This window comes from Oncorhynchus masou, chromosome 24 (genome assembly GCF_036934945.1).
Source record: "Oncorhynchus masou masou isolate Uvic2021 chromosome 24, UVic_Omas_1.1, whole genome shotgun sequence".
Classification (NCBI taxonomy): domain Eukaryota; kingdom Metazoa; phylum Chordata; class Actinopteri; order Salmoniformes; family Salmonidae; genus Oncorhynchus; species Oncorhynchus masou.
In genome coordinates this window covers 105,879,149-105,893,738 of record NC_088235.1, presented here as the reverse complement: position 1 = coordinate 105,893,738, position 14,590 = coordinate 105,879,149, and the positions used below count along the sequence as shown (strand labels likewise).

General features: G+C 47.1%; 1 protein-coding gene across 1 annotated transcript in view; it reads left to right on the top strand.

Annotated features, from left to right (window-relative positions):
• LOC135513190 (microtubule-associated serine/threonine-protein kinase 2-like) overlaps positions 1–14,590 on the top strand; it is a 316,935-nt gene that overhangs the window by 67,957 nt on the left and 234,388 nt on the right. The window contains exons 2-3 of the mRNA XM_064935986.1: positions 6,595–6,736; positions 6,893–7,038. Coding sequence (XP_064792058.1) covers positions 6,595–6,736; positions 6,893–7,038 — 288 coding nt within the window. The remainder of the gene's footprint in view (positions 1–6,594; positions 6,737–6,892; positions 7,039–14,590) is intronic.

Here is a 14,590-nt window from a genome sequence, read left to right as displayed (position 1 = left end):
TGCCAGACGTGTCCCCCTGCTTAAGCCAGTGCATGTCCAGGCCCGTCAGAAGTTTGCTAGAGAGCATTTGGATGATCCAGAAGAAGATTGGGAGAATGTTTGGAGTACAAAGAATGCTGAGTTGCATCCAAAGAACACCATACCTACTGTGAAGCATGGGGGTGGAAACATCATGCTTTGGGGCTGTTTTTCTGCAAAGGGACCAGGACGACTGATCCGTGTAAAGGAAAGAATGAATGGGGCCATTTATCGTGAGATTTTGAGTGAAAACCTCCTTCCATCAGCAAGGGCATTGAAGATGAAACGTGGCTGTGTATTTCAGCATGACAATGATCCCAAACACACTACCCGGGCAAAGAATGAGTGGCTTCGTAAGAAGAATTTCAAGGTCCTGGCGTGGCCTAGCCAGTCTCCAGATCTCAACCCCATTGAAAATCTTTGGAGGGAGTTGAAAGTCCGTGTTGCGCAGCAACAGCCCCAAAACATCACTGCTCTAGAGGAGATCTGCATGGAGGAATGGGCCAAAATACCAGCAACAGTGTGTGAAAACCTTGTGAAGACTTACAGAAAACGTTTGACCTCTGTCATTGCCAACAAAGAGTATATAACAAAGTATTGAGAAACTTTTGTTATTGACCAAATACTTATTTTCCACCATCATTTGCAAATAAATTCATTAACAATCCTACAATGTGATTTTCTGGATTTTTTTTCTTCCATTTTGTCTGTCATAGTTGAAGTGTACCTATGATGAAAATTACAGGCCTCTCTCATCTTTTTAAGTGGGAGAACTTTCACAATTGGTGGCTGACTAAATAGTTTTTTGCCCCACTGTATATATATATTTTTTTACTGGACTGATTTGCTTCTGATGGTCAGTCTGAGGGGGAGGCAGCAGCAGGGGAGGCTGCCTTCAGAAACATGAAATGGTTCAAAACGGGAACACTTTGCCTTCCCGACGCTAGGGCTGCTGAATCAAGTCCACCACTGTCAACAGTGCGAAACCCATTTAAAAAAAATAGCAACACAAGGCTTTATCGTAGTTTTTTACATTTATTTTTTTACAGAAATATTTGCTGATCGACTGGTTGGTGACCACTGCTCTAAATTATAAATTATAACTTAATATTACAAATAACATAATTTAATAACATTTCATTTGTGGTTTTCAGGATATTCACCAAAAAGCAACTATGTCCTTTAGAGGTCGACCGATTATGATTTTTTTTTAACATCGATTCCGATTATTGAAGGACCAAAAAAAGCAGATGCCGATCAATCGGACTATTTTTTTATTTTTTTTTACATTTGCAATAATGACAATTACAACAATACTGAATTAACACTTGTTTTAACTTAATATAATACATCGATAAAATAAATTTAGCCTCAAATAAATAATGAAACATGTTCAATTTGGTTTAAATAATGCAAAAACAAAGTGTTGGAGAATAAAAAAAGTGTAAAATGTGCCATGTAAGAAAGCTAACGTTTAAGTTCCTTGCTCAGAACATGAGAACATATGAAAGCTGGTGGTTCCTTTTAACATGAGTCTTCAATATTCCCAGGTAAGAAGTTTTAGGTTGTAGTTATTATAGGAATTGTAGGACTATTTCTCTCTAAACCATTTGAATTTCATTAATCTTTGACTATTGGATGTTCTTATAGGCACTTTAGTATTGCCTTTTTCCTCTCTCCTCGCTCCTGGGCTCGAACCATGAACACAACCACAACAGCCACCCTCGTTACCCATCGCTCCACAAAAGCCGTGGCCCATGCAGAACAAGAGGAACAACTACTCCAAGTCTCAGAGCGAGTGACGTTTGAAACGCTATTAGCGCGCACCCCGCTAACTAGCTAGCCATTTCATATGGGTTACACCAGCCTGATCTCGTGAGTTGATAGGCTTGAAGTCATAAACAGCTGCTGGCAAACGCACAAAAGTGCTGTTTGAATGAATGCTTACGAGCCTGCTGGTGCCTACCACCGCTCAGTCAGACTGCTCTTATAACACACAGAAGTACGAGGCTGAGGTCATTAATATGGTCGAATCCGGAAACCATCATCTCGAGAACATGACGTTTATTCTTTCAGTGAAATATGGAACCGTTCCGTATTTTATCTAACGGGTGGCATCCATAAGTCTAAATATTCCTGTTACATTGCACAACCTTCAATGTTATGTCATAATTACGTACAGTTCTGGAAAATTAGGCGTCCCAAACTGTTGCATATACACTGACTCTGCATGCAATGAACGCAAGAGAAGTGACACCATTTCACCTGGTTAATATCGCCTGCTAACCTGGATTTCTTTTAGCTAAATATGCAGGTTTAAAAATACATACTTCTGTGTATTGATTTTAAGAAAGGCTTTGATGTTTATGGTTAGGTACACATTGGAGCAACGATACACACCGCATTGATTATATGCAACGCAGGACACGCTAGATAAACTAGTAATATCATCAACCATGTGTAGTTAACTAGTGATTGAGATTGATTGATTGATTGTTTTTTATAAGATAAGTTTAATGCTAGCTAGCAACATACCTTGGTTTACTGCATTCACGTAACAGGCAGTCCCCTCATGGAGTGCAATGTCATCAGGTGGTTAGAGCGTTGGACTAGTTAACTGTAAGGTTGCAAGATTGAATCCACAGAGCTGACAAGGTAAACATCTGTCGTTCTGCCCCTGAACAAGGCAGTTAACCCACCGTTCCTAGGCCGTCATTGAAAATAATCGGAATAGCCGATTGAAAATAAGTATGTGTTCTTAACTGACTTGCCTAGTTAAATAAAGATCAAATAAATGTGTAAAAAAATAAATAAATCTGCCAAATCGGTGTCCAAAAATCCTGATTTTTCCGATTGTTATGAAAACTTGAAATCGGCCCTAATTAGTCGGCCATTCCGATTAATCAGTCGACCTCTAATGTCCTTTATAAATACGACAGTACATACGAAACTTGTTTAGTATACCTTCTTAGACACATCTTTAAGTTGAACCGATCTATGGCAGTGGATGATAAGTATGCAAAAGTATTTGTGCTCAACCACAACGGGTGGCTGGTTGAATGAATTCAACTCTATCTGAAACTGCACTGTTCACAAATAAGCATTGAAATGCATCAGCATGCAGTTCGTAATGCCACCACTAGGTGTCAGCATCAGCATTTATCTTGAGTAGATTTACTAGTGTTTTACAACAGCCAAAGATCAAGTAACTATATGGCAGGGCTCTCCAACCATGTTCCTGGAGGTTTTCACTTAAACCATTGTTGTAGCTGTCCTGATTCATCTTGTCAACCAGCTAATTATTAGAATCAGGCGTGCTCGGTTAGGATTGGAGTGAAAACCTACAGGACGGTAGCTCTCCAGGAACGGAGTTGCACAGCACTGCTTTATGGCAACCTCGCAATGAGAGTATATTATGACAAGTACAAGCTAGCTGTTCATTACGACAATGTTTGCTGTTATTCAATAAAACATGTATTGGCTATGCATTTCAACTGCAAATGGCATGCCCTGATGACTGAAAACGTTTATACAGGCAATTGCTTGCCGCACTGGTTTTAGTCACATGTTGTAATTTCACTAGCTCGCTAACATTAGCTATTTGTCTCGTCATGATTGCAAGCACCTGGCCTGAATGATAGCTCTACGCCAACTTTCTTGCTTTTTGAAGATAGCATATTTCGGAAAACTAACTAAATAAGCCCACCCTGAGGGGTGGTGGTCTGACACTCCAGATGTTTCTGGACCACTCCTCCTTACGACGCCAGGGGTTGGTCTGTTGGCTGGGGAGAGGAAGTGACCTCAGCCAAGCCAGGTTTCCACGGTGACTGATGTTTCCGAGGCCATCGAAGCAAAACAAATAGGCCTGACTCATCTAACTTGGCTGTATATCACATCCTCCATGTTCCTCTCTCTGGTGATCTCTGTTGGATTTGGTCTCAACAGACAAAATCAATATCTCATTTCAGGAACTGTCCACCCCTTTACAACTGATTTTAAAATCAGATCTTCCTGTGTTTGTGCTTTAAACCCCTGTTTGATCAGTGTTTTATGGGATGTGTGTGTGTAGAGGCACTGTTAGCAGTGGCTCCAGTGTCTGTGTTTTTTCTGCACTCTATGGTCTTGCTGTGTCCAGGGGCCATTTACTGACTGACGGGTTTGGTTGGCCAAGGGCCTCCAGGGGCCATTTACTGACTGGGGTTTGGTTGGCAAAGGGCCTTCCGGGGGCATTTACTGACTGGGGTTTGGTTGGCCAAGAGCCTCCAGGGGCCATTTGCTGACTGGGGTTTGGTTGGCCAAGGGCCACTTACTGACTGGGGTTTGGTTGGCCAAGGGCCTGTTTACTGACTGACTGGGGTTTGGTTGGCCAGGGGCCGTTTACTGACTGACTGGGGTTTGGTTTGCCAGGGGCCGTTTACTGACTGACTGGGGTTTGGTTGGCCAGGGGCCGTTTACTGACTGACTGGAGTTTGGTTGGCCAGGGGCCGTTTACTGACTGACTGGGGTTTGGTTGGCTTTGCTGTGGTGTTACTTCACTGTTGAATAGCTTCAGAGATGGATACTCACATGGACTGGGACAGCTTACTTTACTTGTTGGGATTGGAGCGAATTGTTTTAATAGGCCTGTCTTTTGTTCTCTTCTTCCTCTCCTTTCCCTCCCCGTCTCTCTCCTACTCTCTCTCCTTTTCCTCCCAATCCCTCTCTCTCCTACTCTCTCTCCTTTTCCTCCCAATCCCTCTCTCTCCTACTCTCTCTCCTTTTCCTCCCAATCCCTCTCTCTCCTACTCTCTCTCCTTTTCCTCCCCGTCTCTCTCCTACTCTCTCTCCTTTTCCTCCCAATCCCCGTCTCTCTCCTACTCTCTCTCCTTTTCCTCCCCGTCCCTCTCTCTCCTACTCTCTCTCCTTTTCCTCCCAATCCCTCTCTCTCCTACTCTCTCTCCTTTTCCTCCCCGTCTCTCTCCTACTCTCTCTCCTTTTCCTCCCAATCCCCCTCTCTCCTACTCTCTCTCCTTTTCCTCCCAATCCCTCTCTCTCCTACTCTCTCTCCTTTTCCTCCCAATCCCTCTCTCTCCTACTCTCTCTCCTTTTCCTCCCCGTCTCTCTCCTACTCTCTCTCCTTTTCCTCCCAATCCCCCTCTCTCCTACTCTCTCTCCTTTTCCTCCCAATCCCCTCTCTCCTACTCTCTCTCCTTTTCCTCCCAATCCCTCTCTCTCCTACTCTCTCTCCTTTTCCTCCCAATCCCTCTCTCTCCTACTCTCTCTCCTTTTCCTCCCCGTCTTTTTCTCTCCTCTCTCTCTCCTTTTCCTCCCAATCCCCCTCTCTCCTACTATCTCTCCTTTTCCTCCCCGTCTCTCTCCTACTCTCTCTCCTTTTCCTCCCAATCCCTCTCTCTCCTACTCTCTCTCCTTTTCCTCCCCGTCTCTCTCCTACTCTCTCTCCTTTTCCTCCCAATCCCTCTCTCTCCTACTCTCTCTCCTTTTCCTCCCAATCCCTCTCTCTCCTACTCTCTCTCCTTTTCCTCCCCGTCCCTCTCTCTCCTACTCTCTCTCCTTTTCCTCCCAATCCCTCTCTCTCCTACTCTTTCTCCTTTCCCTCCCCGTCTCCCTCTTGCTCTCTCTCCTTTTCCTCCCAATCCCCCTCTCCTACTCTCTTCTTTTCCTCCCAATCCCCCTCTCTCATACTCTCTCTCCTTTTCCTCCCAATCCCCCTCTCCTACTCTCCTTTTCCTCCCAATCCCCCTCTCCTACTCTCTCCTTTTCCTCCCAATCCCCCTTTCTCCTACTCTCTTTTTCCTCCCAATCCCCCTCTCTCCTACTCTCTCTCCTTTTCCTCCCAATCCCCCTCTCTCCTACTCTCTCTCCTTTTCCTCCCAATCCCCCTCTCTCCTACTCTCTCTCCTCACCCTCCCCGTCCCTCTCTCTCCTACTCTCTCTCTCCTTTCCCTCCCCATTATGCTCTCTCTCCCCGGTCCCTCTCTTTCCTACGCTTTCTCTCTCCCTCTCCCTCTGCTCGTCTGTCCCTCTCTCTGCTCGTCTGTCCCTCTCTCTGCTCGTCTGTCCCTCTCTCTGCTCGTCTGTCCCTCTCTCTGCTCGTCTGTCCCTCTCTCTGCTCGTCTGTCCCTCTCTCTGCTCGTCTGTCCCTCTCTCTGCTCGTCTGTCCCTCTCTCTGCTCGTCTGTCCCTCTCTCTGCTCGTCTGTCCCTCTCTCTGCTCGTCTGTCCCCCTCTCTGCTCGTCTCTCCCTCTCTCTGCTCGTCTGTCCCCCTCTCTGCTCGTCTCTCCCTCTCTCTGCTCGTCTGTCCCCCTCTCTGCTCGTCTGTCCCCCTCTCTGCTCGTCTCTCCCTCTCTCTGCTCGTCTCTCCCTCTCTCTGCTTGTCTCTCCCTCTCTCTGCTCGTCTCTCCCTCTCTCTGCTCGTCTCTCCCTCTCTCTGCTCGTCTCTCCCTCTCTCTGCTCGTCTCTCCCTCTCTCTGCTCGTCTCTCTGCTCGTCTGTCCCCCTCTCTGCTCTTCTCTCCATCCTCCCTCTCTGCTCTTCTCTCCATCCTCCCTCTCTTCCCTTCCATTTCTCTCTCTCTGTAGAAGGAGTTTGCTGCGCCCCCTCCCCTGTTGTTCAGGAAGTTGAGTAACCCTGACCTGTCCCCCGCCGCCAATAAGACAAAACTGCACCGACAGCTGAGCCAGGATGACGGCCGCGCTCGCCGTAGCAGCATGGCTATGACCGGTAAGAGAGAGAGAGAGAGACACACACACACACACACACACACACACACACACACACACACACACACACACACACACACACACACACACACACACACACATACAATTCTGTTGTTCAGTATTTGAGCCTGGTTGTCTTGTTCTTCCTCCCCCCTAGGTAAGCAGCTCCTGCCCCTGTCCAACAGTTTGCAGGGTGGGGTGAGTCAGCTAGCCTGGCAGCCTCCTGGAGAACCCCCCAACAACCTGCTCCGCATGAGGAACCAGTCCCTGGGCCAGTCTGCACCATCACTCACTGCAGGACTGGTGTGTACTGCTACTTCTACTGCACACACACACACACACGCACACACACACATCAAACACACACACACACAACACAACAGACACATGCAGCAGACACACACACAACAGACACACTCAGCAGACACACACACAACAGACACATAACAGACACACGCAGCAGACAAACACGCGCGCGCGCAACAGACACACGCACACAGCAGACACACGCTGCAGACACACAGCAGACACACACACAGCAGACACACGCAACAGACACAACACATACACAAACTATATTCATTCCTAGAGACACACAGTGATGACTTACTGACTAAATGATTCCTTGTTTATCCCCCCCGTCCCTATAAATCAATAAGGATGAAGCTTTGTATTAATCATCAGTATTTTATAACCTATCCATTTGATTGCTCCATCTATGGTGGACAGCTCCATCCATCCAGCCAGGCAGTACACAGTGCTGTCCACTATTGCTCTTCTATGCCGCCTGGCTGGCAGACTGATGAGTCAGGCTGTCTGCATCCACCAGTCAGGAGCTGGTTGCTCTGCCCTCACTGACACCCACTCAGCACACACACACACACACACACACCCACGGTCTGTCTGCCCATACACCACACTGACACCCACTCAGCACACACACCCACGGTGTGTCTGCCCATACACCACACTGACACCTACTCAGCACACACACACACACCCGCGGTCTGTCTGCCCATACACCACAGTGACACCCACTCAGCACACACACACACCCACGGTGTGTCTGCCCATACACCACACTGACACCCACTCAGCACACACATGCACCCACGGTCTGTCTGCCCATACACCACAGTGACACCCACTCAGCACACACACACACACACCCACGGTGTGTCTGCCCATACACCACACTGAGAGCCACTCAGCACACACATGCACCCACGGTCTGTCTGCCCATACACCACACTGAGAGCCACACACTGTGTCTACCCCTACAGTTGTGTGTGTTGCATCCATAGACTGTATGGTTGTTACAAGCTATCGCAGCACTAGGGCGACACCTACTGGATGTGTATGGAAGTGCTGGTACATTACAGTACCTCCATAAAATATTGTCTTCGGTGTTCAATGCACCAGTAGATGGCAGTATTATCAAATCTGAGTTCTCAGCATTGGGTTGTGTTGGCACAGTATACAATCTATTACTGCATGTTGTTCTACACACCCACAGCTTGGTCTAAGCTGGTTCACGATAACATTACAGGGTGAATGAGAGGCCAGGGAATGTTTGAGGTTTTTGTCAAAACAAGGAATTAAAATGTTAAGTAGCCAACAACCGTCCGACGCAAATAACAACTAATGGTGTGTGTGATTGGTAATGACTCCGTCTGTGACAGTGATAACATGAGGAGTTGGCTTGTCACGTCTCACAGAGAAGCTGTTTATTAGATTAGTAAAACCGGTTCATTGTGGCCTGTGTGAATGACATAATAAGAGGCTTGCAAAAAATATATATTTTTTTGAATGTATCCACAGCTATTGCGTAATGCAGCCCACAGGAAATTGTAGAAGCGATTTCTAAACTGAAAATATGACCTGCAGAGCAATCTTAGACGAGCAAATAATCATAGTTTATTATATTTCTCATTAGCCAGTTTATTAAAGTTTTCCTCTGCTTGATATCAGACCCCATCCCCTCCCCTTCACTCCTGGTTTGACCCCGCTCCCTTTCTCTCCTGGTTTGACCCCCCTCCCTTTCTCTCCTGGTTTGACCCCGCTCCCTTTCTCTCCTGGTTTGACCCCGCTCCCTTTCTCTCCTGGTTTGACCCCGCTCCCTTTCTCTCCTGGTTTGACCCCCCTCCCCTTCTCTCCTGGTTTGACCCCCCTCCCCTTCTCTCCTGGTTTGACCCCGCTCCCTTTCTCTCCTGGTTTGGCCCCGCTCCCTTTCTCTCCTGGTTTGACCCCCCTCCCCTTCTCTCCTGGTTTGACCCCGCTCCCTTTCTCTCCTGGTTTGGCCCCGCTCCCTTTCTCTCCTGGTTTGACCCCGCTCCCCTTCTCTCCTGGTTTGACCCCACTCCCCTTCTCTCCTGGTTTGACCCCGCTCCCCTTCTCTCCTGGTTTGACCCCGCTCCCCCTCTCTCCTGGTTTGACCCCTGCTCCCCTTCTCTCCTGGTTTGACCCCTGCTCCCCTTCTCTCCTGGTTTGACCCCGCTCCCCTTCTCTCCTGGTTTGACCCCGATCCCCCTTCTCTCTTGATTTGAACCCGATCCCCCTTCTCTCCTGGTTTGACCCCGCTCCCCTTCTCTCCTGGTTTGACCCCGCTCCCCTTCTCTCCTGGTTTGACCCCGCTCCCCTTCTCTCCTGGTTTGACCCCGCTCCCATTCTCTCCTGGTTTGACCCCGATCCCCCTCTCTCCTGGTTTGACCCCGCTCCCCCTCTCTCCTGGTTTGACCCCGCACCCCTTCTCTCCTGGTTTGACTCCGCTCCCCTTCTCTCCTGGTTTGACCCCGATCCCCTTCTCTCCTGGTTTGACCCCGATCCCCTTCTCTCCTGGTTTGACCCCGCTCCCCTTCTCTCCTGGTTTGACCCCGATCCCCTTCTCTCCTGGTTTGACCCCGCTCCCCTTCTCTCCTGGTTTGACCCCGCTCCCCTTCTCTCCTGGTTTGACCCCGCTCCCCTTCTCTCCTGGTTTGACCCCGCTCCCCTTCTCTCCTGGTTTGACCCCGCTCCCCTTCTCTCCTGGTTTGACCCCGCTCCCCTTCTCTCCTGGTTTGACCCCGCTCCCCCTCTCTCCTGCTTTGACCCCGCTCCCCCTCTCTCCTGGTTTGACCCCGATCCCCCCTCTCCTGGTTTGACCCCGCTCCCCCTCTCTCCTGGTTTGACCCCGCTCCCCTTCTCTCCTGGTTTGACCCCGCTCCCCTTCTCTCCTGGTTTGACCCCGCTCCCCCTCTCTCCTGGTTTGACCCCGCTCCCCCTCTCTCCTCCTGGTTTATCTTCTAGCATAATTACAGCAGCTAGCTACAGAAACCTCTGTTAGATGAACTCCTCAGTAATAGGCTTGTCAGCTTCCAGTAAACAACAACCACTTTTATATATCCTTTTCCTGTCTGTCTCTCTGTCTTGCTAAAGAGGAGTTTGAATCTGTTTTATATATTTGAATTACATTAGTTATTCAGTTTCAGTGAATATGCTTATTTGTGAAACACCTGAACCTATCTTCTCCTGTAGTGTAGCTAATGGCTATGAGATCGATGCAACCTAAAGCCTGAATGGCCCATTTTAATATACTGTCAGCTTGAAGTCATAGTCACCTAAAGCCTGAATGGCCCATTTTAATATACTGTCAGCCTGAAGTCATAGTCACCTAAAGCCTGAATGGCCCATTTTAATATACTGTCAGCCTGAAGTCATAGTCACCTTCAAGCCTGAATGGCCCATTTTAATATACTGTCAGCCTGAAGTCATAGTCACCTAAAGCCTGAATGGCCCATTTTAATATACTGTCAGCCTGAAGGCATAGTCACCTAAAGCCTGAATGGCCCATTTTAATATACTGTCAGCCTGAAGTCATAGTCACCTTCAAGCCTGAATGCGCCATTTTAATATACTGTCAGCCTGAAGTCATAGTCACCTAAAGCCTGAATGGCCCATTTTAATATACTGTCAGCCTGAAGTCATAGTCACCTAAAGCCTGAATGGCCCATTTTAATATACTGTCAGCCTGAAGTCATAGTCACCTTCAAGCCTGAATGCGCCATTTTAATATACTGTCAGCCTGAAGTCATAGTCACCTTCAAGCCTGAATGGCCCATTTTAATATACTGTCAGCCTGAAGTCATAGTCACCTTCAAGCCTGAATGGCCCATTTTAATATACTGTCAGCCTGAAGTCATAGTCACCTAAAGCCTGAATGGCCCATTTTAATATACTGTCAGCCTGAAGTCATTGCTCTATATGGTATGTTGGTGTCTTCCCTTATGTATGAATTGGCAGCCTGCTGTATTGGCTGGTGTAACATGAATTGGCATCCTGCTGTATTGGCTGGTGTAACATGAATTGGCATCCTGCTGTGTTTGCTGGTGTAACAGCCGTGTTGTACCTTGTATCATGACACACATTAACACAGTTCACATGACAGGTGTTTCTGTCTTCACTGGTTTGGTCAGGTGATCGTTGAGTTGAATACACTCTCATACAGTACAGAGCCCTGATGAGTGGAGATGGAGGCTCTGTAGTCTGGTCTCTGGTCTGGTCTGCACTCTTCAGGGAAACAACCCTGGATAGCCAGATGGTGTTTACCTCCAGGCTAGTGTGTGTGTGTGTGTTTTCATGAAAAATACACAATACTTTACCTATAATTCCTAGAAAATGACCTGGTAACCAATCAGAGTATCAGGTGGTTAGTGGTCTAGAGGCCTTAAGATTGCCCCCAGAGAGCAGCACCTGAACAGGATGAGGGTAACACTCGCACACACTCTGATTCTCAGGAGATTTCTCAGTGGTTTTAAAGTTTTACTCTGGCACCCATCAGAACGTCTACGCTACAGCACACGTCACCATGCAAGGCATGTTGACAGCATCCTTTATAGACGAGTTGGTAAATGACTGAAATCCAGCGAGGCTATTTGTTTCAGTGGACACTGTTTATAGCACGTCCACACGTGTTCATTCTGTTGACTCAACACCCAGCAGCTTCCAAGTCGAGCTGAGTTTCTGTTTCCTGAGTTTAAGATGTGGGTATAATATCAGCTGAATAATGTTAGGTTGATGAGTTAGTGAGTGTAAGCCCAGACATTAACGCAGTGACATGCTATTTGTATAAAAGGGAAAGGCTTAGCTGAAATGGGAGCTAGGGGCTCTTTAATCTCTCCCCAGCCTCATCATTAAAACACACTCAGTCTGCCACAGGAGACAGGCAGAGCTTTTCAAACGTGAGATCAGAATTCAAACATGGGAGAAAAAGCAGTCTGTCTGCCTTATTGTCATCGTTTTACTCACTCGGAAATGACCATTTCCTTTTCACTGTCAGACTTAAATAACTCTGTGTCCTCTTTGGTTTGCCAAGATGGGAAAGGTCAAGTGCCTTAACATGGGAAGGCTGTTTTCCTTTGTGAGGCGTGGTGCGGTGCCTAGGACCACTTTACCTCTGGATGAATAGTAGAGACGGATATTAACATCACCCTGCCATGGCTGAAACACACTCTGGAGGACCACTTTACCTCTGGATGAATAGTAGAGACGGATATTAACATCACCCTCCATGGCTGAAACACACTCTGGAGGACCACTTTACCTCTGGATGAATAGTAGAGACGGATATTAACATCACCCTCCATGGCTGAAACACACTCTGGAGGACCACTTTACCTCTGGATGAATAGTAGAGACGGATATTAACATCACCCTCCATGGCTGAAACACACTCTGGAGGACCACTTTACCTCTGGATGAATAGTAGAGACGGATATTAACATCACCCTCCATGGCTGAAACACACTCTGGAGGACCACTTTACCTCTGGATGAATAGTAGAGACGGATATTAACATCACCCTCCATGGCTGAAACACACTCTGGAGGACCACTTTACCTCTGGATGAATAGTAGAGACGGATATTAACATCACCCTCCATGGCTGAGACACACTCTGGAGGACCACTTTACCTCTGGATGAATAGTAGAGACGGATATTAACATCACCCTGCCATGGCTGAAACACACTCTGGAGGACCACTTTACCTCTGGATGAATAGTAGAGACGGATATTAACATCACCCTCCATGGCTGAAACACACTCTGGAGGACCACTTTACCTCTGGATGAATAGTAGAGACGGATATTAACATCACCCTCCATGGCTGAAACACACTCTGGAGGACCACTTTACCTCTGGATGAATAGTAGAGACGGATATTAACATCACCCTCCATGGCTGAAACACACTCTGGAGGACCACTTTACCTCTGGATGAATAGTAGAGACGGATATTAACATCACCCTCCATGGCTGAAACACACTCTGGAGGACCACTTTACCTCTGGATGAATAGTAGAGACGGATATTAACATCATCCTCCATGGCTGAAACACACTCTGGAGGACCACTTTACCTCTGGATGAATAGTAGAGACGGATATTAACATCATCCTCCATGGCTGAAACACACTCTGGAGGACCACTTTACCTCTGGATGAATAGTAGAGACGGATATTAACATCACCCTGCCATGGCTGAAACACACTCTGGAGGACCACTTTACCTCTGGATGAATAGTAGAGACGGATATTAACATCATCCTCCATGGCTGAAACACACTCTGGAGGACCACTGACAGCTGGGATTGCACTGGGCTGTCTGTCACCTCACCAAGGCTGTCTGTCACCTCACCAAGGCTGTCTGTCACCTCACCAAGGCTGTCTGTCACCTCACCAAGGCTGTCTGTCACCTCACCAAGGCTGTCTGTCACCTCACCAAGGCTGTCTGTCACCTCACCAAGGCTGTCTGTCACCTCACCAAGGCTGTCTGTCACCTCACCAAGGCTGTCTGTCACCTCACCAAGGCTGTCTGTCACCTCACCAAGGCTGTCTGTCACCTCACCAAGGCTGTCTGTCACCTCACCAAGGCTGTCTGTCACCTCACCAAGGCTGTCTGTCACCTCACCAAGGCTGTCTGTCACCCCTAAATGACACCCCTAAAGAAAAAAATATATTTTCATCACAAGTTCAAATGCTAGTCTGCTAGTCTATTCAAGCAAGATCAATTACAGCCTTACATAAAGGACAATTATTTCACTCAGACTTACATAAAGGACAATTATTTCACTCAGCCTTACAGAAAGGACAATTATTTCACTCAGACTTACATAAAGGACAATTATTTCACTCAGCCTTACAGAAAGGACAATTATTTCACTCAGACTTACATAAAGGACAATTATTTCACTCAGCCTTACAGAAAGGACAATTATTTCACTCAGCCTTACAGAAAGGACAATTATTTCACTCAGACTTACATAAAGGACAATTATTTCACTCAGACTTACAGAAAGGACAATTATTTCACTCAGACTTACATAAAGGACAATTATTTCACTCAGACTTACATAAAGGACAATTATTTCACTCAGACTTACATAAAGGACAACTTATTTCACTCAGACTTACATAAAGGACAATTATTTCACTCAGACTTACATAAAGGACAACTTATTTCACTCAGACTTACATAAAGGACAACTTATTTCACTCAGACTCAAACCTTTGAGGAGTTCATGACGACTTCTACCAGAATGAGCCGACGGTGCTGATGATGCAGTGTGTGAAATATACATGAGAGCATGATGAATAATTACTGTGAATAGGAGCCTAAACGGACATGTCTCCCAGTCCTAGGACAGAGTGACACAACTGATCATGGTAGACAACATCATGGCACGTCAGACCTGTCTGTGTCTCCTCTTGTCTCTCTAGGTCTGTTGGGTTTGTTTCAACGTTAGACTGTCTGTGTCTCCTCTTGTCTGTCTAGGTCTGTAAGGTTTGTTTCAATGTTAGACTGTCTGTGTGTCGCCTCTTG